Genomic DNA, 25502 nt, shown 5'->3' with positions numbered 1-25502 from the left:
CAGGTGAACAGGACGAGACCGTTGCTGGTTATTTATTCCTTCACAGAAGACATCTCACCAGCATGATGCTTTAGTCATCCCAGATAAGCATTTATGTTTAATATCAGCAAGCTGATAAAGGAGTTGGGGGTTAAAATGACATACACTTACTGTTTCACAGATTCTGAAGGTTGGAATACCAGGCACAGGTTTACTGGGTTGGTCCTCTGGTCATGGTCTCACAAAGCTGAACTAAATGGGTTGCCTGGTCTGCAGTTTCATCTTCTCTTTGCCCACATGGTTGTGGTAGATTTCAGGATCTTGAGGTTGTAGCTAATTGGCTAGGAGTATGATTTTTATAAGCTGTCATCTAATTGAGCCACTGCCACGGACCAAATAAAGGCACATACATACATTATTGCTAACCCTTGATAAAAACTGTAAGGCAGCATTATCTCCATTTGACAGATGGAGAGAAGCCTGCAGAGAGGGAGTGTGTCGCTGTTTTGTTTTGGTTTTACAAGGCTGAATTTTTTTGGAAAGGGAAACCTTTTATTAAAAATTCTTATTACTCTGTGACTTTAAGGCTAGGGGGTGGGCTTGTTTGCATAACAAAACTGATGAGACCATCCCCTTGTTAACTTAAATCACTTACCACTTAGGACCCTGGCTTCATTGAGTCCGTGTCTACTTTGCAACTTTACAGAAGGAACTTGTTTTTTGACAATACAGGACACATTGGTGTCTTGAAGGTTTGTTTTATTTCTGTTTAGGGGGAGTAAGTCTCCCTCTCTATTGTTTTCAACATACCAAAATGTAGAGAGAATCATATAATCGACCCCAGAAACCCCTCATTCATATTTAAGCATTATCAAGGTTACACCAGGGCACCTGGGTGGCTTAGTTGGTTAGGCAACTGCCTTCAGCTCAGGTCATGATCCCGGAGTCCCGGGATTGAGTCCTGCATCGGGCTCCCCGCTCAGCGGGGAGTCTGCTTCTCCCTCTGACCCTCTCCCCTCTCGTGCTCTCTCTCTCCAATAAATAAATAAAATCTTTAAAAAAAAAAATTACACCACAATTTGCTTTCTAAGTGTCTTCTTTCTTTTCTCCTCCTCTTCAGTCTTTTTAGTTGAATTGTTCAAACGAGGTCCGTATATTGCATTTAGTTACATCTCTTAAGTGTCTTTTCATCTAGAGCAATCCCTTTCCTCAGCCTGTCCCTTTTTTATGCCATTGTTTTGTTGAAAAAAGTATCTGCCTTCCTGAGAGAAAAACCCTCCTGGGTTTGTTTGTTTTCTTTAGGTGTCTGCTCATTCCTGCATCCCCTCTATTTACTGCAGATTGAAAGGCTTGATTAGATTTGGAAGGTTGGTTAAATTCAGGGTCACCTTTTTTGTCAAGAAACCTAGTTTGCGCCCTGTGCTTTATGTGGCACCACATTATGAAGTAACCAGTGTTTGGGTCGTTCCCTGTTTGGTGATGGGAAATGGGCCTGTGTTCAGGTGGTAGAGGTGGGATGCCTCCTCTGTAAAGGTCCCTGTCAGCTTCGTTTTCATGGCTTTATCCTCTGCTCTTGACCGCATTCCTAATTCTGTTTGTTTACCCTGAAATTGTTTATCAGAAAAAAGGTTGAAAGCAAGATAAGTGCCTGATTCCCTTTCATTGCCAGTTTGAACATAAGGGATTGGTGACTGGTTATCACTTTTTCTTAAACTTTCCCTGCTTTTGAATAACATAATGAACTTGGGTTTCTGTATTTTCAGGGTGTTTCAGTGGATTTCAGTCATTATTCCTGATGTGTGGGGGCAGGGAATTAGCATCTTTTTGAGGGAAGGAAATTCCAGGACTGCCTCAGTGGGCGGAACTTTGTAGTTTCCATCTTTCCATCATATGAGTGATGGGGTCTTCCTGCCTCCTGGTTCAGGATTGGTGCATTGTGCCTTTGTTAGGATGTTTTCCAAGTGCTTGGATAGGACCTGTCATTCTTAGAGTATAATGAGTTTCTTTGGCTATTTATCTGGTCAAAGCAACTTTTTTATCCACAGAAATGGCCACTTTTACAACCTTGTTAAGATTTTTTGCCAAACAGACTGGTGTATTTTGGGGGTTTGTTTTTTTTTTTTTCCAGATTCCTTAATTAGGAACTGCAATAGAACACTGAGATTATTAGTGGTTATATAGGATTGGTGATTTCCTTCTTAATATTAAGAATATGTGAACAGAACAGTATGAAAAATAGTTCCACGTGCCCAGTAATTTCCCCCAATTAAATTAAACTAAAAATGGAAAGGTGGGATATGTAACAATGTTCATCAAAAAGAAATTTATTTCATTAAAAGAGTGTTTTTGAACTATGCACATAAAATAAACATAAAACAGACTGACCAATGATTTTGACTAGACGCTTTAAAAATAAGCTCAAGGGACAGAAAGTTAAATATTTAGATTAGTGTGAAATGTTCGCTTTGTAGCAGCGTGCCATTGATGGGAATATTCCTGGAACATGTCTCCTCTGCTTGTTTTAACACCTGACCTTGGTCCCTGGAATGGAATGTATAGATGGGAGATATGGGTGGCTTTGGCATTTTCTCTTTGTTTGTATAAGCCCTCTAGTTGTTTCTTTGCAGTTTTATTAATACCATTGAAAAGTTGGTGGCTTTCTAGAATCAAGACAGTATGGATGTATCATTCCATTATGATCTGATTGGGTTCACTGACTTTTTCATTTTGGGTTCATGAAGAGTAGACTGATTCCATCAACAAGTATGGTGCCTAGCACAAACATGGAAACTAGGTAGGCACTTTGAATGAGAATGCCTATTTTTCCTGTTTCTCCCTCTCGGCTGGGGGATATTATCTCATATAAATGGATTCATTCTGTCTGGTAAGAATGGCATGTTTTAATGGTTTATTAATAAAGTTAATTTCTTGTCATATACTCATTGGTCATTTAATTTGAGAGGTATTTTTCCGTTTTTCTATTCCTTTTTTTAAATATTTTTATTTTTTAAGTTATCTCACCTTGTGTAATGTTAACAGCCATCAGAGTCTCTACCTAGATCTACTGGTTAATTACCCATTCCTTTTTAAGTTTAGTTACTCACTTTTTTAAATTATATTTCATGAAATTAAAAAAAAATTCTATACATTTGCCAAATAGCTTCGTGTAAAGATTATACCAATTTACAGAGCCAACAGCCATGTACTGGAGTACCCCAGTATTCTTATACACGTGGTATCTGAGGCTTAAGGAGGGTCATAGTGTTCCCCAAGGTCACACAGTACAGTAGCGAATGTTCAGTCTATGAGTTCTTCCTTCCTCAGTCTTGAACAGGATAACACAAGCTTCCTTCCCTTTCACCATAGCCCCAGGTAATTGTTCGTCTTCACTTAGAAATGGTAGAAGGGAAGAAGTGAAGAAGATGAGGTGAGAGATTGAAAGAAAAGAACTGAACAGTTCAGATAAGAGTGTTAAAAACATAAAAATGATTTCCAGAATATTCCCCGGTATCTCCTCTCATTTTGATTCTCTGATGCTTATAATGATCCAGCCATTTGTTGTTACTTTAGGTCATTGCCTGATCCTGTGTTTTTCAAAATATACTGACCAAATATCAGTGGCTTTAGCATCTTAAATTTCAAAACTTTGCCAGAAACACTTAGTGTAGCACCTTCTTCCATGTCCTTTAAAGACCATTTATTAACACTATAAAAAGTACCAAAGCTGGGATCCTATGGGAACATTCCAAACTTAGTCCATCGTTTACCTAAACATACCATTTTTCCTAGCACTTCTCTCTTAACTTATCAGTGGTTATATTTATGAAGAAACTCAATCTAGATGTTTGATAAACCTTGTCATTAAAAGGTATTTCAAAAGTCATTTTATTATATAGTAAATGTTTCTCAGGCTTGTTTCATTTAAGTTCTTTTCCTAAAATAGCAATTTAATTTGACTTTTGGCAAACAGTTACCCCTCAAAGGTTGAGCTAAGTTTTGAATGTAGTTAATTTTGTGTAGAAGCTAAATTTAGCAATTAGCAGTCTTCCACTTCTAGTTTAAATCCAAGTGAACTTTTAAAAGTCTGAAATATATTGGCCTCTCCCAAGACCTAGACTCTGATATTAACAAATGCCAAAAGAGATGTGCAAACAGGAAACTATGTGCTTCTTTTTTAATGTTTTAAGTCCTGTAATCATTTTCCATTTGATCCTCCCACCCCCCACAAATAAAAAGATCCACAGTAATTCTCTGGAAACATTAGAAATCTTTGTTTTTCTTCCCCACATCTCCCCATTTATATATTTTAAGTGCTACCTGATACGGCAAACAAATGTAAATGATGTCCTTTCAGAGTTCACTGGCTTCCTCTCTGAAGTCATCTAAAATTCTGGAGCCATAATACAAACCATCAGATAAAAGTGTGAGACTTTATACTTGAAAAACATTAAGTGCCTTAAAATGATTAAGTGGAACCACAAGAGCATTTTTTTTCCAGTTTCTAGAAAGAATTGTGTTACTCGTTTAAGTGAATGAGTAATGAGTTTAGAAGAATGGAAACTCCTTGAGGGGACTATAGGTAGGTAAATCCTGGGCTATAGAGAGGAAGGTGTTTGATGAGGCAAAGACCCTAAGGCCAGATATATTGCTAGTCTCGGGACCAACCCAGATGGAGCTCCCACTTCTGCCACTGGAGACAGCCCCTCCAGTTGGTCTTCACAACCCTACCTCTCTGAGGATTCCCCGCCTCTGGCTCACTCTCGAATTCTCCCCTGAATACCATTACACGGTGTGTGGAAGAGTTCCTTACCACTTGTGCAAAAGGTACTGATTTATTTTAAAATACTTGATGCATTTAAATCCCAGATTAGCAGCAGTTATGATAACAGACCTTTTGATGAAAATGTATTTTTAATAGATGCAAATCGCTGTACTGACTGCGAAGAGCTCCCCTCCCTGCCCCCTGGATACGATCTCGCTTCCTTAGCGTGGTGGACAGGCCTTTGTGGCCTGCACCTCTGCTCCTCTCCCCCAGCCAGAGGCCTCCTCCAAGCTGTCCTCCAGCACTACTCCGCTTCAGGGGGTCTTTGTGGCACATCATGTGCTCTCTTGGCCTCTGACCTTTCCAGCCAGAGTGCCCATTTCCTGGTTGTAAATTCAGTCCTTTTGCAAATTAGCTGCTTGTCCTTCAGAAGTCACCTTGACTGTCTCATCCTCTAGAAGGCTTGTCTGACTCTCCAAAGGTAGAGTAATAGCCCTACTGAGTTGGTAACTGTCTTTACTCCTTGCCACACTGTACGGAAATTGCCAGTTACTTCTCCGTCTCCCTCTGTAGTTTCTAAGCTTCTTGAGTAGTAACACCGGGCTTTGCCTAATGTTAGACACATAGTAGGTGTTTAATAAATGCTTGCTAAATCAAGTCATTCTTGCTCCACTTCTGCTACTGACTAGTGAAAATCTATGTATGCTGAAACTTCCACTCACCTATTTTTACTCCCTGGACCTCATGGAACAAGTCTAGCCCCATTTTTATATGGTAGCCCTTCAGAATCTAGACTTCTGGGGGTTAGTTCCCCAGAAAGAATGTAATATTCTGGAAAAGAGTGAGTTCTTACACCTTAGCAGAGCCTACTTACTTGCTTATGGAACATCTGTCAGGAGCAGAGGATTAAAGGATAGCTTTCCTTCTAAAGACTGGTAGGCAAAGATCTTAAGAGTGTGTGTTCTCCGGAAGGAAGACAAAGGTAGTAGCATAGATCCTGACTACATTTAAGAAAAATGAGTGTAAGAAGCTCTTAAAGTGAAGACATGCCCCTGAGATCAAACTTTGGGGCTTTGAAGGCTGGGAGGCCCTGAAGTTGGCTCTTGAAGCATGCCCAGCCTTGGGGAAACCGTTCGAAGCCCTGTGGCCGCCCCTTGATTGAGACAACTCCCACTCCAGGCTAGGGGAAGAGTGGGCCTGACGCTTCAGTGGCAGGGATAACTTCACTCACGGAATCATCACTAGAGATGAGGTGACGGTGTGTGGGGTGGGTATGGGAAGAAGGAAGGAAGGTATAAGTGAAAACCCTCGTTACAGTTAGGCTAGCTCTTTAATTCAGAAGGAATTGGGAGCTCTTGGAGATCTGCAAGAAGACGGATTACGTTTTCAGAAAGAACTTAGCAGTGGGTTTTAAAAGAGATGTGGCTTTGTTTTAGGTATTTTCTCATCCCGTAAAAATTAAATGAAAAATTACAAATGCATCACCAAAAGTGCCAGGGTGATGATTCAGATAGTGCTCTGTGTGGCTCCATCCTAAAAAGGGCACGTTCGCCTGCTTGTTGGACATGTACGCCCAGGAAGCTGCCCCAGTGTTACCCCCACCTCTGTTGCCAGCACCATTCGCCCCCTTGGACCTGATTCTCCTCTAAAGATATTTGAGTGTGGGAACAGTAACTTCTCCGATAAAACCTTGAGATAAGTTTCTCCGAACCCTCAGGCAGGCTTCTCATTCTATATTTGCAGTGGGGACAGAGGAATTAGCATACGGAACAGCCCTGGGAGCCAGTGTGGAGTGTCCATGCCCTGGAAGCCTTGCGCGAGGCGCCCGCCCCCCCCCAGCCCAGCTGCCTGGAGAGGTCTGTTCTGGGCCTTCCAGCCTTGTTCTGGATGAGGTTTGTTCTTCTTTCACCCAGCCACCAGTTCTCCAGGTCTCTGAACTACCCATGCTCATCTCTTTTTCACTTCTCACGAAAGGTCCAGAGACAGCTCTGCAAACAGTCTCTTTTCCCTCTGCGGGATGTTTGTCGGCCGCTGTCACTTTACCCACTAGCTGGCCCACAGCCACTGGTTATATACACGGCCTGAGCTTTTCAGGATTGACCATCCAAGCCCCCACACCGTGTGGACCGCAGGCTCTATGATCCATTTACCAGGCTGTTCCCAGCCCCCGCATCCCGTGCTGGGCCTCAGCACTGTGTGAGAAAAGAAAAACTTGGGACCCAGCACAAGGAAGGTGATTGAAGGATTGGGAAGAGGCGTTGCTATGAGCAAAGGATAAAGGCACTGGGTAGGTTTAGCTCTAGGAAGGAATGGACAGGGAGAAAGAGATTGAGAGAGAAGGTCCCTTTGCTTCCTTCCTGTTCCTCACAGTTAATAGTATAACCCATAAAGATACTTTTAATTTTTTTTAATCCTCGCTAGTGATGGACCGTCCTTATGCAGGATGTTCCATTGCTTAGGACGGGTGGTCTGAGTTGCCCAGTCTGTGCAATAGGGCACTGTTCTGTGCACTCTCTGTCCCTCCTGTGATTTGCTGTGAGATTTTGGTTGTGAGGAGGGGGAGCTCACACGGCATGGGGAGACGGGCAGGATGAGCAGGGCAGGGCTCCCGCGGGTGTGTTTGTCTAACGGTCCCAGGATGGGGACCCAGGACGTATATCCGAATTTGTTCCTGCTGCCATGGTGGGTCACTAGGTTTTACACAGTTGTGAGAGCTGGTAAAACCTGGAGTCAATGGGTAGAGCATGTCTGACTCTTGGGAATCTTCAGGAATGAGAAGTTTAAAATAATGATGGTAGCAACGGCTTCTCATTCAGGGCATTTTGTTAAACTCTTTGTATTATTTCCTCACCCCTCCAAACGCTCTGTAGTGTTACATAGTGTACAGTTATTCTCATTTCACAAACGAGGGATCAGGCTCAGAGTTTAAAAAATAACGTCCCAGGGTCGCAGTTGGTTGGTTGCCCACCTGGGGTTCAGAAGCCAGGTAAGTCTGTCTGGCCGCAGAGCCCAAGGCAGTTTGGGGTTTTTAACCACTTTATTAAGATACGGTTTTGGGGCGCCTGGGTGGCTTAGTCGGTTAAGCGTCTGCCTTCAGCTCAGGTCACGATCCCGGGATGAGGTCCCGTGTCGGGCTCCTTGCTCAGTGGAGAGCCTGCTTCTCCCTCTCCCTCTGCCTGCCACTCTGCCTGCTTGTGTGTGCGTGCTCTCTCGTGCTCTCTCTCTCTCTCTCTCTCAAATAAAATTAAAAATCTAAAAAAAAAAACAATTTTTCAAAAGAGTAGTAATTCCCATACCGTACAATTCACCAATTTAAAATGTATAATTCAGTGTGGTTTTGTATATTATCTTTTTTTTTATGCTAAAATGTATGTGATAAAAATTTTGGCACTTTAACCATTTCAAGTGTACGGTTCAATGGCATTAAATATATCTACAATGTTGTGCAACCATTATCACTATGTATTTCCACAACTTTTTCATTGCCAGTAATTCCCTGTTCCCTCCTGCCGCGCTCTCCAGTAGTCTCTAATTGGCTTTCTATCTCGGTGAGCTTGTCTGTTCTAGGGATTTCATATAAATGCAATCCTACAACATGTGTCCTTTAATATCTGGCTTCTTTCTCTTTATATTTTCAGTATTGATCCATATTGTGTAACATGTGTTAGGACTTCTTTCTAATGGCTCATGTGCTGGGGTTTAGGTATTTTTTCTTTGTGCTTTTACTGACAAGAAATTTAACAAGTATGAAATGAAGAAAATCTTCGGTTTTCATACTTCGATTTCCTGTGTGTGTTGTTTATAACATTGGAACAGTGTGTGCCTTTTTTTGCATGCCCCAAATGGTCCTTGTGTCTCTTTGTATTTTTACCCCCCCTTTTTTTTTTTTTAAGATTTTATTTATTTGAGAGAGAGAAGAAAGGGAGCACAAGTGGGGAGGGGTGGAGGGGCAAAGGGAGAGGGAGAAGCAGACTCCCCACTGAGCAGGGAGTCTGATGTGGGGTTCAGTCCCAGGACCCGGGATCATGACCTCAGCCAAAGGCAGATGCTTAACCGACTGAGCCACTCAGGTGCCCCATATTTTTACCCCTTTAAAAAACAAAAACATTAGTAAAATACATGTCCATGGTAGACATTCAGAAGGCATAATGAGCAAAAAAGAATCCAGAGATATATTTATCCACAGAATCCACCATCCAGAGATAAATCATAGTAATATTATTAAATGGGTTATATCACAGGGGAGCCTGGGTTGCTCAGTCAGTTAAGCATCCAGCTCTTGATTTTGGCTCAGGTCATGAGATTGAGGCCCATGTCAGGCTCCACAGTGTGGAGCCTACTTGGGAGTCTCTCCCTCTCCCTCTGCCCCTCCCCACTCATTCTCTTCTCTCAAAATAAAATCTTTAAATGTGTTATATCACAAGGAGGGGGGGGACGGTTTGTGGCGGGGTGGTGGTGGTGTGTTTTTGGGTGTTATTTTTTAAGTAAGGCTCCACACCCAGCATGGAGGCCAACACCAGGTTTGAATTCACAACCCTGTGATCAAGACCTGAGCTAAAGTCGGACACTTAACCGACTGAGTCACCCAGGCACCCCTACCACAAGGAGCTTTTAAAAATTGTTTTTACATCTCTCATTTAATTTTCATGACCGCCTGAGAGAACATGTACTCCCCTCCTTCCCCTCCCCTCCTCTTCCTCCCCTCCTCCCCCTCCCCTCCCCCTCCCCCTCCCCTCCTCCCCTCCCCCCTCCTCCCCTCCCCCCTCCTCCTCCCCTCCTCCTCCCCTCCCCCTCCTCCTCCCCTTCCCCTCCCCCCTCCTCCTCCCCTTCCCCTCCTCTCCCCCCTCCTCCTCCCCTCCTCCCCCTCCCCCCTCCTCCCCTCCCCCCTCCTCCTCCCCTTCCCCTCCCCTCCCCCCTCCTCCTCCTCCCCCTCCCCTCCTCCGCCCCTCCTCCCCTCCCCCCTCCCCCCTCTTCCCCCTCCCCTCCCCCTCCTCCCCCTTCTCCCCCCACTCTTCCCCTTCTTCCTCTTTAATAGTTTTCGGATGAGGAAATTTGGCCTTAAGTTACTAACTTACCCCAGGTCGCATAGCTAATGATTGGCTTAAACCTAGAGCCCCCTGCCAGAGCATTATGCCAGGCCCTCAGCAGAGCATCTGTGTGTCTGTGTCTTTGTATTACTGGGATTGTACCGTACACAGTGTTCAGTAGCCTATTCACTTTTTCACTTAGTGTTTCGTTAACAACTTCCATATTCATAAATACAGGTCTCTCGCATCACCCGTTTTGGTGGCTGTAATAATATGCCATTTTGTAGTTACTTAACCAGCCTCTGGATTTGAACAGTAGGATTCTCCGCCTTGATTCTTTTTTTTTTTAAAAACCTTGTATGAACATCTTCATAATGCTTATGAACCAGCTGCCAGTTCTAGATTTTTGAGGGCTCTTGCTGACACCAGGATGACTTGGGCATGCGCTTTCTACTCCAAGACGTCTGGTATCTGGCTTTGGGGGAGGCGAAGCACTCCCACCAGCCCCTTGGTTCCTGTGGGGATCATGTACCAAGGCTCGGAAGTCCTACCAGAGCCCACCAGCCTTCCTGCTGATCCTCTCTCACAGATCTTCCTGGTGTTGGAGGCAGAGGAGAACTGGAAGACTTACCCTGGCAGGCAATCTTGTAGAGTTTGAGAGTAATTTGTCGATCACAGACTCAAGATCCTCATGAGATAGAATTACTTACCATTCCCCAAAGTAGAGCAGCTCAGCCTAAACTCCTCCAGTTTTCTTTTGGTATCTCAGTGCTTCTAACAGGTTAGGATGCCCTGTTCTCTCCAGTGAACTCTTGCTGTCAGTCACATCCCAGGAATGAGTACCGTCTTTAGGAATGAGAGGGTGGGTTGTATACATTAGTGCTGGCCAAGTTTGCACTGTTTATCTTACTGGAAAGTCAACAGTGTGACTGTTAACCTCCCGCACAATTAACATCTAGGCTTTTTGTTATGGTTGTTCTTAAACTTTGTGGTTATACCTGATTTTTATGAGGCAGAGAGATGGGGAGAAGACGGGAAGATCTGGCCAGTTGGGGCTAGATGGATCAACACCTGGTGTTGCTGCTGTAACTTGGAAGTCTGGTAGCCTGTGGAATTGGGTGGCCAAGACAGTGTAGATCAGTCTGCGAAGGTACTTGGCCACTTTTATTTCTGGGGTTAAATGGGCCTTTTGAGCAGAACAGATTCCCTTAGAGAAGCTGAAGGGCAGTGAGACTACTTTTAAAGGAAGCCTTTGGCTCTTAAAAGCAGTTTGTTTATTTTTAATTTCAGTGTCCTTTATTTTTTTATTTAAATTCAATTAATTAACATTTAATGTATTATTTTAAAAATAAATGCCATGTGGTAAACATAGTAGTTAGCAAAGCCTTATCTTCCAGTGGTCACCAACTCATTCCTAGTAAAAAGAGCTGAACAGTAAGTATGAGGCACAAAAGAATGAGGAAGAAACAGGGTTAAACAGAAGTGGCTAAGGGCACACATTCCAAAGCTCCACTCCCTGCTGCCGCCTCTGTGCAAGTATGGCCCCAGTCAATGTGATGAACCAGGGAATTTTCTGGTAGTAAGGATAGATTGCCTACTGCATAGATACCCTTGTTTACACTCCCAGATCGTGTCCTCGCCTCCTTTTGTATGCTAGTGTCACCATTTGCTAACAGGCGCTGTGTGATACCGCGCACTCGCTCTGTGCCTCTCACTTTCTCCTTTCCTTTTCGTGATGAACCTCTGCGGTAGTCTGTATTTTTTACCTGAGGAAAGCGAGGCTCAGAGAAATTAGGTCAGTTGTCCAAGGTTGTGCAGCTAGCGACATCTACAACTAAAAGACTTAGAGATGAGAAGCACCGGTTTGACTTTCAGGGGAAACTTAAACTGTGGGTCACTTTTGACCACATTTCTGGGATTACCTCATGTGTAATACTGACGCAAGAAGGTCAGTCGTTCTTCTCTTGTCCGTTTTCTTTTCAATGACCATTTGCTGGCTCCCTGAAGAGTTTACAGCGCTTCCAGCACTTTCTGGATGAAAAATCACATCTTCCTAATAGCCTGCCACTATGAAATTAATAAGGAGTTCCATTTCCACATAGTTTTTCTCAAGTATATTCTTCTCCCCACCCAACCCTGGGATCGCCTGGATACATTCAATTAAATAGGAATTATCTGTCAAGTTTGTAGAAAATGAGGTCCTTCTGTGGCTCAGCATCACTGCCCCACATTTGGGCTGGAGAAATAAAAGACGATGGTATTCATCTGGCATCTGGCCCACGGTAGGTACTTAGTAAATATTCATTGCAAACATTGACAGAGAAGTGGTAAAATTTGAGAGAAAGTAGTCCCGACTACATGCTTTGATACTGTGGTTTATTCATTCATGCTGGCCCTGAGCTGCCTTCAAGAACCTTAGCTTAGTCTCTTTTTGCTACTCTAGTTGGTGACTGCCCAGTTTCTTCATCCATCTTGTGTCCTCATGGTTCAGTACCCTGAGAAAACATTTTATTCGGTGCCATCAGAGTATGCAGGTAGAGTTGTCCTTAGGGGTAATGTGGAACCCCTGTCGCCTCTGAGAACCTAGAGGGACAAAGGGAAGCAGCTCACAGACAGCAACAGATGTTTCTACAAGTGGGGTTTTGCTTTGCACTCAGGATTGAATCTGACCCACCAGATTAGGAAACTGAATGAATAAAGGAAGGGAGGAGTTTGGAGAAGATGGAAAAGAAGTTTCTGAGTTTCCTTTGTGCTAGCAACCTTGTTACCTGTGGACAGGAAGTGCCAGGTCTACTGACGGCTCTGTTCCTCTAGGTTTTTCATATTCACAGTGATTGGCAGTGTGAGACCTTCCATTTTAAGTGTTGGATTTTTAGCCTCCCAGGGATGTTTAGAACCCCTCAGCACAGGGCAGCACTTAGCGGCCTCCACCATAGCCGTCAGCATCGTGGTGGTGAGGCATCTGATAGACTAAGGAAGACTTTCTCTAGGATGATGTTGATGATCAGGCATTCAGGTCAGTTTTAAAATCCTGTTTCAAATAATGAACACTACAACACCATGAGGGATAGAGTCCTCATCATATTGTGTCTTCACCAAGTATCATGTAGAGGCTGGGGCAAGAATAGTTGGGGGAAAGCATGTTTATTCTTTGGGACACATGAGGTTCAGCTACCATCTTTGATGGACCCCAGTTGTGGCCCTGGTGCATTATCTGGGTGCCTCATCCTCCGTGCACAGACAGCCAGGAGGGTTGGGGGTGGTTACTGTGGCAAAGTGCCCACACCCCCTCAGTCAGGAAGATGATAACGGATATATACAACTCCTCTGTATTAATTGATTTGTTCAGTTTTATAGTTGCAGTTTTAGTTTGAATTTCTAGGAGTCCAAATTATAGTACCACCTGAGAAGCCAGGAAGAACAGTCAGATTTTTCAGCTATTCATCTCTAGACACCATGGCATTTTACTACACTAGGTCTTTATTTCTGTGTTTGACACCTTTTACTCTGTGGGCTCTTTCTTTTTGGTGATTGGAAAGGCCTCTTGGGATACAGAATGTTAGCATAAGCTAGTGCCTTTTTTGTGCATGTTATTTCCATAAAGGTGGATAAATTTTCTGGAGTTGTATAATATATGCATAGAACTTTTTGACATAGCCACTCCTCCTTACCTCAGAATTCTTTTAGGAACAGACTATAGACCAGGGTTGCAGTGACATGAGAGAAAACCAAGAAGGTGGGAAGAGGGGGGTGACAGGTTTTGTGCGTGTGGCCCACCCACCTCTCATCTTGGCAGGCTCTGCAGCCAGGATATTATGCTCTACTAATGGCTTGTGAATATTCTTGACATTGCCTGTGCATAAAGCAAGGGCAAATAGCTGAGGGCAGCCAGTGATCATAGATGGGGGCGGGGAGCAAGAGGGGGAGATTTGCTAAGCTCATAGAGCAAGAGCTCAGTTCAGAAACACACTCCATTTAGGAGCCGCCGCCCCCCCCACCCCCCCCAGCCCACAGGCCACTGTGCATCTGGGCTTATGTTGCTGTACTCCAAGGTGTGCTTTGAAGTTCTGACCGACGCCTCAGTTCCGTAAGTCGATTTCAATCTCTTTAAAACTGATAGCTGTGACAAGTTACTGAAGTTTCTGCCTTTTTATCCAGACTGGAACCTGTACAGATTTAGAGTGACGTTTTCTTAAAAGTCAAGAAAAGGTGCTAAACTAGAAATCATTGGCTTGATTATGTTTCTCAGTTTTGATAATGTAAGAAGTTGCAGCCACTCGGTAATATCAGTAAACTTTAACAAACTTTCGAGTATCTTGTGTGTGTTAAACCTAGGTGCTGGAAGTAGGAGATTGCAGTTTGGGAAATAAGAAAGGAATGGAAAGAGATCATTTGCAGTACAAGTGATAGGTGCGGTGATCAGGGTACACATGTGCAGTTAAGGGAGCTATCCGAAGGATATTTGGTCCGTCCTGGGTTTTCAAGAGAGCGTCATGCCTTACTGAAGCCTTCTCTAGGCAGCATCTGTTCCGACTAAGAATCCGTTCAGCTGTGTTAGCTATCAAAGAAAACACATCCAAAAATGGAGAGATGTTTTGCTTATCAAATTGTTTTTGTTTGGTTTCATGTTTAATGATTCCCAATGTGGTCATATTTAAAAGGTGATACAGATGTATCTGTTTCTATTGGGAATGTAATATGGAAACAGTTGAACACAGTAAGATATATCAAGGTCCTTAAAAATGCTCATCACCTGAGGGGGGCACATGGGTGGATCAACTGGTTGAGGTCCGACTCTTGATTCTGGCTCAGGTCATGATCTCAGGGTCATGGGATCAAGCCTCGCTCCCGGCTCCGTGCTCAGCACTCAGCAGGGAATCTGCTGGAGATTCTCTCTCCCTCTGCCCCCCCCCCGCCCCCCTCGCTCTCTCAGGTGTGCTCGCTCTCTCAAATCTTTTTTAAAAATCCTTATCACCTTAGACATAGTTCTTCTACTCTTAGAATTTATCTCAAAGGAAAAAAAAGGTACACTGAAAGATTTATGCCTAACACAGCACTTACTAAAAATTATGAATGTCAGCTCTGTAACATGTACTATGCTAGGCACCAAGGATACAAAACAGCAAAACAGACACAGGCCTTGCACTCAGGGAGCTTATAGTTTAATAAAATGGTTTGGTAGATGATCCATTTTTATAGACTAGACAGAGATCTCTTCAAGTAGCAGTTTCCTTAAAAAGGCACCTGTGCCTCCCCATGTTCTTGAAAATACCTTCCCCTTCTTGGCTTTCCTCCCTCACCCAGAAAAGGTGAGTGGCAACTGGAAGTTCTAGGAAAAGGCTAAATGTTTAGAGGAAGGAAGAGGGTTCTTTTCTTTCCTTTCTACGGCCTACAGGACTCTTCAGTACGGCACCGGTTGCTCACATTTCTCATCTGTCCTGAGATCCAAACCTGCAGTTTCTCATGCCTCCTTTCTCTTTCACTCGGTGTTCATATACACACAGTATGTCTCTTCTTAACTAGCTTTTGTAAAACATACGTGAAGATCACCTCATGGGTATGCTTTTCTTATTATACATTTAAGTTTTAATTAAAAATCGTGATGTCCCAGAAAAGCAGATCAGAATTGTCATGTTTTCAAAATAATCTCTTATGTTTTTCATCCACCCTGAAGTAGTATTTTCTTTTTTGTTTTTTGAAGGTAGTGACCTATCTTTTCTAACTTGGCTAAGAAGTTAAACCTTACGGTTTGAGGGGAAGGCGCTTGGCTAGACAAAATCACCATCCTAACTTGGTGGGTAAGAGCATGAGCTCTGGAGCCACGTTGTCTGTATTGAAATCATGGCTTCACTCCCAGCCCCAGCTACATGGCCTTGGGCCTGTCGCTTAATCTCTCCAAGCCCTTAACATCCTCCATTCGTGACAGGGAGATAATACTAACAGTACCTATCTCAGAAGGATGTTGTGGAGAACAAATAGGCTAAAGTCTGTGAAGTGTTTGGCACAAAATACGGGCTGTATAAATATCCTTATTACCATTTGATACGCAAATAGCTCCATAGGCTAGCCCCACACTACCACTCATATGTACAATACTGAAATCCCTTTACAGTTTAAATTCTCTACCACAGATGGAAAAGGTCGTTTGGGCGACAAAAGAGGCAGACGACTCACTTTAACTGACCATATAGTTGTAGTACAGAAAAAGAGGGGGAGTGGGTATGTTATGCAAAAGTAAGGGTGTATTCATTCAGCAAGTATTTATTGAGTGCCTACTTCGTGTCAGACACTGAAAAGGCACAGTTTTGTGAGTACAGCTGAGCAGTAGTCCAGCCTTGGGAAGCTTAGCCAGGTCTCTAGCAGAGTGGAGCTGGGCAAAGGTTTTTGTATTGTTAATATGATATAAAACCAACACTTTCTGGAAATGCCACTCCTGTTAAACGTCTAGATTTGATTGCACTTGTTAAGAAAGCCAAGGTCTCAGAGAAGCTGGCAGAATATCCTCCAAGCTCAGTTGCCCGTGTCTGGGAAGGTAACTGACTGGGGAAAGGCTGCGGAACCCTCAACCCTGCAGTTGGTGGGTCTCAACGTGGAAAAGGAATGAACGTGTCCAGTGGTGAGGAGCAGGAACACATAACCAGTGACTCGAATCAAGTCCCCAGGGAACAGTTTTCTTCCTGCATATGCTCTGGGTTCCCTTCAACCCTCAGGTCAGGAATCAGATCCTTTTAAAACCACGGATTGTGCTGGGTGGTTTTTTTGGCCTGGGGGACAGCTGGACAGTAACAAAAGAACAGGACTGTGAAGAGCAGTGACTGCTCAGAGGCATGACAAAAAAATCACTAACCGGAGGGGAAGTGACTCTGGGCCAGCTGAATCAAGACTAGCTTGGTTTTGGAATTTCCTTGGCATACTTACTCTGTGGGTCTGGGTTGGCCTTCCTGCAGGTTTGAAGAGTTGCTCCGGGAATATGGTTAGGAGAGAAAGAATGGAGTGGAGAGATGGTGCGCGTTAGCAGGAAGCCAGTTTAAAAGTCAAGAGGCTGTTAAGTCAGTCTAGGTGACTAGAACCTGCCATTGGTAGAAGCAGGCGTGGAAGGGAAAAGATAGTGAGAAAGGCCTAGAGGAAACCTAATCAGTATGGAGAGGCAGGGGCGTGAGGGTTGGAATCTGGGCCGAGATGACTGATGCACATCCGGGTTCTACCACTTGCTGCGAGTCCTGTGCTCGTTCCTTAGCATGTGTGTCTCTGCTTCCTTGCCGTGTGGAAGGGAAAGTGTTCCTACTTCCTGCAAGGAGCCACCAGCACAGCGTGTAATACATGCACTGTATGTGCTCGGTAAACACTGGGTACTACTGTCATTGTTATCAGTGTCTTTGTCATCTTTGTTGTTACTCGGATTTAGCAGTTGTTTCGATATGGGAAATGAAAGAGACTTTGAACCTGAATAAATGGGATAAAAGAAAATGGGGGGGTGAGAAGAGGAATTGGTTGTGAGTGACAGTGAGTTCATTTGTGGATGAGTTGAGCTGGATGAGTTGGGAATGCCTACCTTGGAGTGGAAATCAAAGCTATAGATTAATGAGTTACCCTTAAAGAGAATTCATAATTGAGACAGTGGAAGTGGCCACGGGCTGTCATAAAGAGTAATAGAAGTGGAAGAGAGCTGAGCACAGACTTGATTTCTCTTGGTGTCTCGAGCCTTTAGGACAATTAGCTCCATGTGCAGAATACAGAAACTGCATTTGTGATTTGTGCTGGGTGGTGCTGAAGACATCCTTTGAGCTTTTCACCAAATCTTGGGATTCTTCCCTGACACTTCTCTTCTTGGGGAGCCAGTGAAAGTGTGTGACCTTCCCTGGGAACTGTCATTTCCTAGGGCAACCATAATAAATATGGCTGAAAACATATTCTCTCACCGTTTAGGGGGACAGAAGTCCGAAATCAAGGTATCAGCAATGCTGGTTCCTTCCAGAGACTCCAAGGGAGAAACTATCTCGTGCCTCTCCTAACGCTGGTAGCTGCTGGCCATCCTTGGCATTCCTTGACTTATAGACAAGTCATCCGAGTCTCTGTCTCCATCTTCACATCACCTTCTTCTCTGGTTCCTCTACTCTCGTAAAGACATCAGTCATTGGATTTAGTGCCCTCCCTAAGTCCAGGATGATTTCATCTCAAGATCCCTAAATACACCTGTAAAATTCCTGTTTTCAAAAACGTTTCTGGATAAATGTGAATTTGGGGAGGACACTATTCCACCCGCTCCCAGAGCTAGTCAGTGTGCGGGGCCATGGAAGCTCGCATGGGCTGCATTCGTAGCCCTAACACGAGAAGAGAATGTGTCCAGATAGGATAGTCCTCGAAAGAGTCAGCCTCGTAAGACTGATTTTTGAGGGGCTTACTTAACAGACATGGATCAGCTACTTGTGAGGTGTGTGTGAGTGGGAGTTGGTTGTTTAAGAATCTTTGATTTATTTTTCTTCAAAATTGATTTTTTTTCATTAAAAATGGAATTTTTCATTATATTTAGGCCTTTTGGTTTTTTTTCGTGGTCAAATTCTTCATCTAACAGGCAAGCTCACCTGAGGGACTCTGTCCCTGGGTTTATTCTAGTAAATTGAGTGTGCTGTAAGGAGAAATGAAGACCACCTGCACTCTAGGGTGGTTACCACCACTAGTAGTAGGGAGTCGGTCGGGGGCAGGATGGTGTATGGAAGGGACCCTGAACCATGCAACAACAGACCAGAATTCTGGTTCCAGTTGAGACCAGTTAACTATGAGACCTTGGATAGGTTTTTTTCTCATTGTTAAATTCCAGCCCTTTCTCCAGAGCTTTTAATGGGTATCCAGAATGATAATGGATATACATGCTCTTAGCTGTATATAAAAATATATGCAAATATAATGTGTTACTAAGACCGGGTTGAAATGTAATCTTATTTAAGAAGTCACGTTTACATGCTCTCACAGCTGTCCTCTTTCTGTGTATATTTCTCTCCCACATAGAATTGAATTAACCTACAATTTGATCATTTCCTCCTCTGAAGGGCAAGATAGAAGTTATGTTCTTCTTTCTCCCTTGGTTTTATCAAGTATAGAGTTGACTTGTTGATACTTTGTGATACTCTGTGCTAGGCACTGGGTGAGCGGAGAGTGAGAACTTGCAGTCTTGGAGGTAAGTGCTGCGGCCTGGTGGGGAGATAGAAGACCCAGCAGAACAAAGAGAAGGTGCTCCCCCCCCCCCCCCCCCCCCCCCCCCCCGGCCTCAGTCTGGGACATCTAAGTGGAGTCCTTTGAAGAATTAGTAAGGGTTTAGCCAGTTGAAAGGAGAGCAGAATGCCCCTGGCCTGGAAGTGGGAGAACACCAGGCATGGTCACACAATGAAAAGGGCTGGTCCTAGCCCATGATGCGGAGCCAGGTGAGAGACGGGTCTCAAAGGTAGATGAGGGCAGGGTCACGTGTGGTCTTCTGGGCCAGGATAGCCAGAGTTCAGACACTGTCCTGAGAGCAAGGAGAAATCATAGAAGGGTTTTAAGCAGGAGAGTGACATTGCAGAACTGTGCATTTTAAAAGTTGTCCTGACTGCACTGAGGCCACCAGGAGGACTGTAAGGAGGCCTTTTCAGTAACCCAGCAATGGTAGTTAAGATCAAAGTGGATGGTGGGACGGATTCGGTAGGACCTTAGGGAAACACTACCAGGTCGCCATGGCTTAGGCAACTGAGGGGCATCTCTTACTGAAATCTGGACCCAGAGAGGACAGGCAGTTGGAGGGACTGTGTTTAGTTTCGGACACGTTGAGTATGAGGTTGCTGTGGAATATATCCAAATAAAAATATCCAAGAGGCAAAGTAAATACTGACTTAAAGTTCTTGGAACTTGTGTTCTCAACTGTACTCAGGTTAAGTTCATCAAAGATTGTCCTTGTTCCTCTTGCTCTTGTTTCTGAGAGTCGTTCATCTTTGGTTCAGTGTGAGTAGTTTAGACTGGAAGCTTCACCTTTCTGCAGGTTTGTTTCCTCATCCAAAATGAAAAGGCAGACCAGCTGATCTTCCTGAGCTCTTTTCGGTTTAAACTTTCATCAGACACTGCAGTTTTTTCTTTTCAAGGGATTGAAAGGTGGAATTGGGGAAATTTCTAGTCCTTGTTTGTCAGAATTCAATTTGAGCTCTTCTGGTTGCATATTCTTATGCTAAGAAAAGGGCTTATTCACATGTATATTGGGAGCCCTCAACAACTTTATCCTCAGGTGCTAAAGGAGAAAGGATGTAGGGAGATCTGGGGCAGTGGGAAAGGCCTGACCCACCCTCTCAAGAGAGGGTCGGATTAGGCCTGGATAAAAAGCTCTGGCCTCCTGATCCCTCTGCTCACTGAGGCCTGGCTGGCTCTGGGTGGTCAGGAGGCTCTTTGGTCAGGGGGGAGTCTCACCCCCTCCCCGAACTCTAGTCATCCTAATGGGCCCACAGCAGCAAACTTTCTCTTTCTTCAGTCTTGCCGTCCTAGTAAGTTTTTAGCAGGATAGGCAGACTGAAGAAGGTGAAACCCACCTGAGCCATGCTGCTCCCCTGCGGCTGCCCGCTCCTTCAGCTGTCGGCTGTGTGAAGGGCTTGTGCTATGGAAAGCCTGTCTCTGCAGCTGTTGGAATTTTCTCAAGACCATGTTGGTAACCAGGAAGAGTATGCAGAGGAGAAAGCTCATTCAGATCACTACCCTCTTCTGTCAAGGGGAGAGTGCGTGGGTCTTCAGAGAGTCGTCAGCCTCCTGGTGAAGTGGGGGTGTCCGCGAGGGCTGCTTTACCACAGGCGTGATGCTTCCCTGACCCAGCGGTCCCCATCGTGCCTGTAGTGCTCCGTCCCTAGCGGTTCTGAGCCCAGTGAGGGATGTCAGGCTGGGTCTGCTCTGACCCTCCAGTGTCTCTCACCAAACAAGTCCAGAATCACGATCAAACTGCTGTGTAGCTGGTACTATGCTGTAAGCTCTTCGACAGCATAATGCATAACACTTGGCCCAAGCATCTAATAATACAGTAAGAGAGACAAGAATACAACTTAAAGCAGTGGTTCTCAAACCTAGGCATCCATCAGATGCACCGGGAGGGCCGAATTCGGATTGAATAGGTCCGCAGTGGAGCTGAGAACCTGCATTGCTCCCAGGCGCCGCTGCTGCCGGTGCCGCTGTCATACAGAGAAGATAGGGGTCGGGATTGTGGAGGAAGGAACAGATAGCTCAGCTTGGTTTATGCATCTTTCTTCTTGTCATTTCCCCTCTTACACTTCCTGGCTCAGGTTTTTCTGCACTTTGTGAGGCCCTAAACCCGCCCTGGAGGACTCCCGCAGCATTCCAAGGTACTTCAGGCGCTGAGGCCTGTGTTAGGAGAGCCTGTTGGCTTCTAGCTCAGTTGTTGCCGTGTTCTTGGTTTCTTCCCCTGCTCCGGCTGCTCATGGCCCTCTCTCAGGTGGGCTTCCAGGAGCGGTAGGAATTTTAGTCTCCAGAGACTTGAAGAGAAGCTTACTTTCCAAACTAGTCCCTGGGTGAGCGCAGCTCTAAGAGCAGTTTTCAGACTGTTCTCTGGAACCCTAGCGGACCTTAGGGACTGTCATGGGGGTTGAGGTCCTCCAGTTCAACACCACCACCACTAAGTCAACCAAAATTTGCTACACTTTTATTTTAAAAGGGATTCTGGGGGCACCTGGGTGACGTCGGTTAAGAATCTGCCTTTAGCATAGGTCATGGTCCCGGAGTCCTGGGATCCAGTCACACATCGGGCTCGCTGCTCGGTGGGGGGGCCTGCTTCTCTCCCTCTCCCTCTGCTGTTCCCCCTGCTTGTGCTCTCGCTCTCTCTCTCTCTCTCTCTCTCAAAGAAATAAAATCTTTTTACAAAATTAAAAAGGGATTCTGGGAAAAATTAGTTTGGAGAAACGGTTCCACTGCTTTTATTTTGAACTTTGAAGATCATTGTCCTGTAGCATTTGTCCTGGTTTGAGCCCCCATTTGCTCTTTTGCTGGTTTTTTTGTTTCATTTTTGTTTTAGTGTGACAGATACTGAACGGATTGGGAAATCTTAGATCTAGGTCCTATGGATATTTCCTAAACTCCTTTAATAAAACAGTGGTATATCTTTAAATAACTTTTAGAATGTTCCACCAGGTACCATTCAGTCCAGCAAACAGTATTACACACTAAATGCTAGTCTCAGAGATGGCCCCAGGGGCACAGACTTGGCAAAGCCCTGGATCCTCTCTTCCTGGGCGCTCACTAGGCAACCCTTGGAGAAATCCGCCTCACTGCCCTCCTCTCCCCCAGGACTCTCCAGCTCAGAACATCTCCACTGGCACATTTTGAGCTCATCTTCCTCATCCTCCTGACCAGCCCACTCTGTGCTGCATGTCTCTTGACATTTATGGTAACTCAAGATTCCTTCTCAAGGGGAGAAGGGAGAGATGATGAGAGGTAATGAAAGACTTGATCAAATGCAAGTTCACTCTAGTCTCTCCTAGGCATCCACTTCACTTACCTGACTTCTACTGTTACTCAGCGGCTTTGGGTGTGGGAGATTTGGAAGCAGATGCCCCATCCTGCTGGGCTAGGTTTTGGACAAATGTTAGTGAATAGTCTCTGAGCGTGAGTCGAGACCCAATGGGAAGTAATGCTCTAGGATAAAAATGTGGAAATGTCTGGAAATCATAAATCCCATCTGTCAAGGCTGAGATTGAAATCCTGACTCTACCTGTCTCCAGTATTTATCTCTGTAGGATCAGGTCTCTTAAAAGACATCTCATTTCATTTTTAAAACTTTCTAAAGGAAAGTGGATCAGATTAGAGCACCCCCAACTTGGCCAGTTCCTTTGAGGCCACAGGCTGAGGACGTGCTGCCATCAGGCTGCAGGCCCTGCATAGTCCTGTCTGATGGCGATTAGAGTCAAGAGTCGTCTGCTGTCACAGTAGGGCTGAGCAAGCATGGGCTAAGACATTCGTGTGCTAGGTCCTGAGACTCTCTTGACTTTTTTTTTTTAAAAAAGACTCAGAATGTCTTAAAATAGCATGGTAGCTGAAACAACAGTACCAACAACAACAATAATAGCTTGCCATTCCTGAGAATGGTTGTTTGTTTAAAATCCGAGGCCTGGGTTCTGGCAGCAGTTCGTTTCCACGAGCGGGGCTCCCACAAGAGTTGCTTTAATGGAAATCATATGGTCTCGTCGTGACCGGAAACACAGGGGTCTGTGAAGCGTTCTCCCAACCCCTCCGTAAGGAATTTTCTGACAAACTACACACCCTAGAGCAAGAAATAGGTGGTGTAGACTTGATCATTTGAAGAAGCTTAGGATGCTACTGTGTTCCTATTCCAATAATAAGGATGAGTCCACGCTTCGGGCTCGGCTCTCCAGTCTAATCTACACGCAGTCTGCCCTCCCCACCAAGTCTGAAGAGGACATTTTAACTGCCTTGTTGAGAGGGGGAGTCGGGGGCAGCCGCAGCGTAGCTCTCCGCATTGCTGGGATCCCCACGCTGCCCTCTGAATGGATAGTCCTCAGTCAGCTCTGGACTCCCCATCTTTTCAGTAGTTCTTGCCGTGCTGGCTGGCTGGCTGTGGAAAATCTCACCAGGTCCCCGTGTACCCATAGGCTCAGCTGCTTTCCCCATTGCTCCAAAGAGTAGTCCCCACATCACACTCAGGAAAGTTCTCTGTCTTTAGTCCCCTTCCCATACTGAAAACCCTTCCCAGAGCCACAGTTTAGGGGGAGGACGGAGAGGATGAGGGAGATGTGGAATGAGCAGGCCTGGGGTGGGGTGGCTTATATGTGGGAAGGAGTGAAATGACCCTTTCGACCTTGGGTCACGTGCACGCTAGACTTCTGGAAAGTCCTGAATGGCAGAATGGCAGAGTCACTAATGGCTTTATGACAGTCGCCTTTTCCTGACTCCTTCGGCATCCCCGGGTAGCATCCTTGGCCTCCTTGATTTCAGATTTTGACAGGTGATAAAAGCACATACTGAGATTGCTGTTTCACAGAGTCCAGATTCATAACTATCGACTGATGTGATTTTTTTTTTTCTTTGCTGAGACGCTCCCTCATGTGTTTGCTGTTATTTTAATGGATTGCTTCCTGATACATTCTGAGCCCCGGGCACTTGCCCTTCAGTCTGGCAAACTGCAGCTTGACCTGAATGGAATCGGATTCAGACCAGTCAGTTGGCAACACGACTCACTTGTTCCCCCTAGAAAATACAGTCAGTGTAAGCAGCAACTACGAGTGTTCTAATTTGCATCTTCGTGGAGTTTAACTTTAATCAGGATACTCCAGGCTGTTTCACTTCTCCTCTCTGCATTTTTGACATCTTAAACGCCCTGCAGGTACAGTGGCTGGCCCCTGCTTCGGAGAGCTAAATGGAAAGTGCTTGGTGATGATGATGTATTTGTCAGTAGTAATTACACTGTTAAACAGAGAAGGCCTACAGTTGTGCTGGTCTATCATGACCCTGCCAGTAAACCATTGTTCTCCCAAAGGCTCTGCAGTGGGTTTTCATGGGATATCTCCTACCAGTTCTCTTTCTTCCTCTGCCCCTCTGAGGGCCACGTGTGCGGTTTGGGGCAGGAAATCCCCACTGTTCTTGTTTCCCCCCAGCTCTGGTTGGAAAGACATCAGAGTGTCCAGGGCAGAGCCCAGGCCTGAGATCCCAGCAGGCCAGACAGGCAGCAGATGCCGGTTGCTTTTTTCCACTTTGTATTTACCATTCCCTTGCTTAGAGTTTGGGGACCAAAACCCACAGGTTGTTGAAAGCATGAGAGTAATTTGACTTCTGACTGGATGGGGGCTCGGGGTTGTTTGGTGTTTTGTTTCTGATTTGAAAGCAGCTGTTTGGTAACCACTAACTCTTCCCTTATTCTTTTCTTGCAGATGAGCTCACAGTGCCTGCACTTTACCCCAGTAGCCCTGAAGTGTGGGCCCCGTACCCTCTGTACCCAGCGGAGTTAGCGCCTGCTCTACCTCCTCCTGCTTTCACCTATCCCGCTTCACTGCATGCCCAGGTAATTTATACCCATCGGCCACGACTTCACTCCCTCCACCACCAGTCCTTTCGAACCTGGTTCCCCAGAGCACACCATACAACTAACACCTATCCGGCTAACAGATCCCCCTTCCGGAGATTAATGACCTCCTCTAAATCAAGCTGACACTCCTCCAGGACTTGAGGACCGTCTGACAGCAATGATATCACCCACTGCCTGATGTTTGCCCCAGTGACACCTCTCTCTTCCCTAATGATCTCACCCTCATAGCACACACGAGAGACGGGGTGCAGGTTCCCACTCCCCCCACCCCCAGCCCCCAGCCAGCCCGAGGGCGTCCCTAGAACATAGTCGCGTGTGCCTGGTCATGCGGGAGGGCTGCCAAGGGAGGCTCGCGCTGGTTGCCGGAGTTCTGTGTCTGTGCGTGGAGGGATTTCGTCTCTCATGTTCTAGGAGAGCTAGTGACCAAAGGGGAAAGTTGGAAGCTTCCAGGAAGACCGTGTGCTAGCTTACAGATGTTACAGGGAAGATTAGGATTCCTTTTTTTCCACCTTTAGAAAAGGAGGTACAGTGTAGTGTGGAGAATGTAATTACAGGTCAAGGTGAAGGTCTCTGTCTGGACCCACTTCCCTTCTTAGTTAAATAAAACTCCCTTGTTTCTTCACAAAGATTACTACCCACGTACCAACCCTCCCTCTCCCCTTGGTGGCGGGGGGGGGGG

At 45.3% G+C, this 25502-nt stretch overlaps 1 protein-coding gene across 13 annotated transcripts in view; it reads left to right on the top strand.

The window, feature by feature from the left end:
• RBPMS (RNA binding protein, mRNA processing factor) overlaps positions 1–25502 on the top strand; it is a 172671-nt gene that overhangs the window by 121249 nt on the left and 25920 nt on the right. For 10 of the 13 annotated variants that reach the window (XR_003520630.2, XM_027597923.2, XM_027597924.2 and 7 more), the window contains one exon: positions 24669–24799. Coding sequence is in view for 12 of the 13 variants with exons in the window: in XM_027597923.2 (XP_027453724.1) it covers positions 24669–24799 (131 nt within the window). In the remaining variant the exon portion in view is untranslated. Of the gene's footprint in view, positions 1–6484; positions 6634–24668; positions 24800–25502 lie in introns of all 13 variants that reach the window. The other 3 variants (XM_035726034.1, XM_035726033.1, XM_035726032.1) reach the window with 1 other exon arrangement.

This window comes from Zalophus californianus, chromosome 2 (assembly GCF_009762305.2).
Source record: "Zalophus californianus isolate mZalCal1 chromosome 2, mZalCal1.pri.v2, whole genome shotgun sequence".
In the NCBI taxonomy this organism is placed as follows: Eukaryota; Metazoa; Chordata; class Mammalia; order Carnivora; family Otariidae; genus Zalophus; species Zalophus californianus.
The sequence above is the reverse complement of the archived record's forward strand: the minus strand, read 5'-3'. Positions and strand labels throughout refer to the sequence as shown.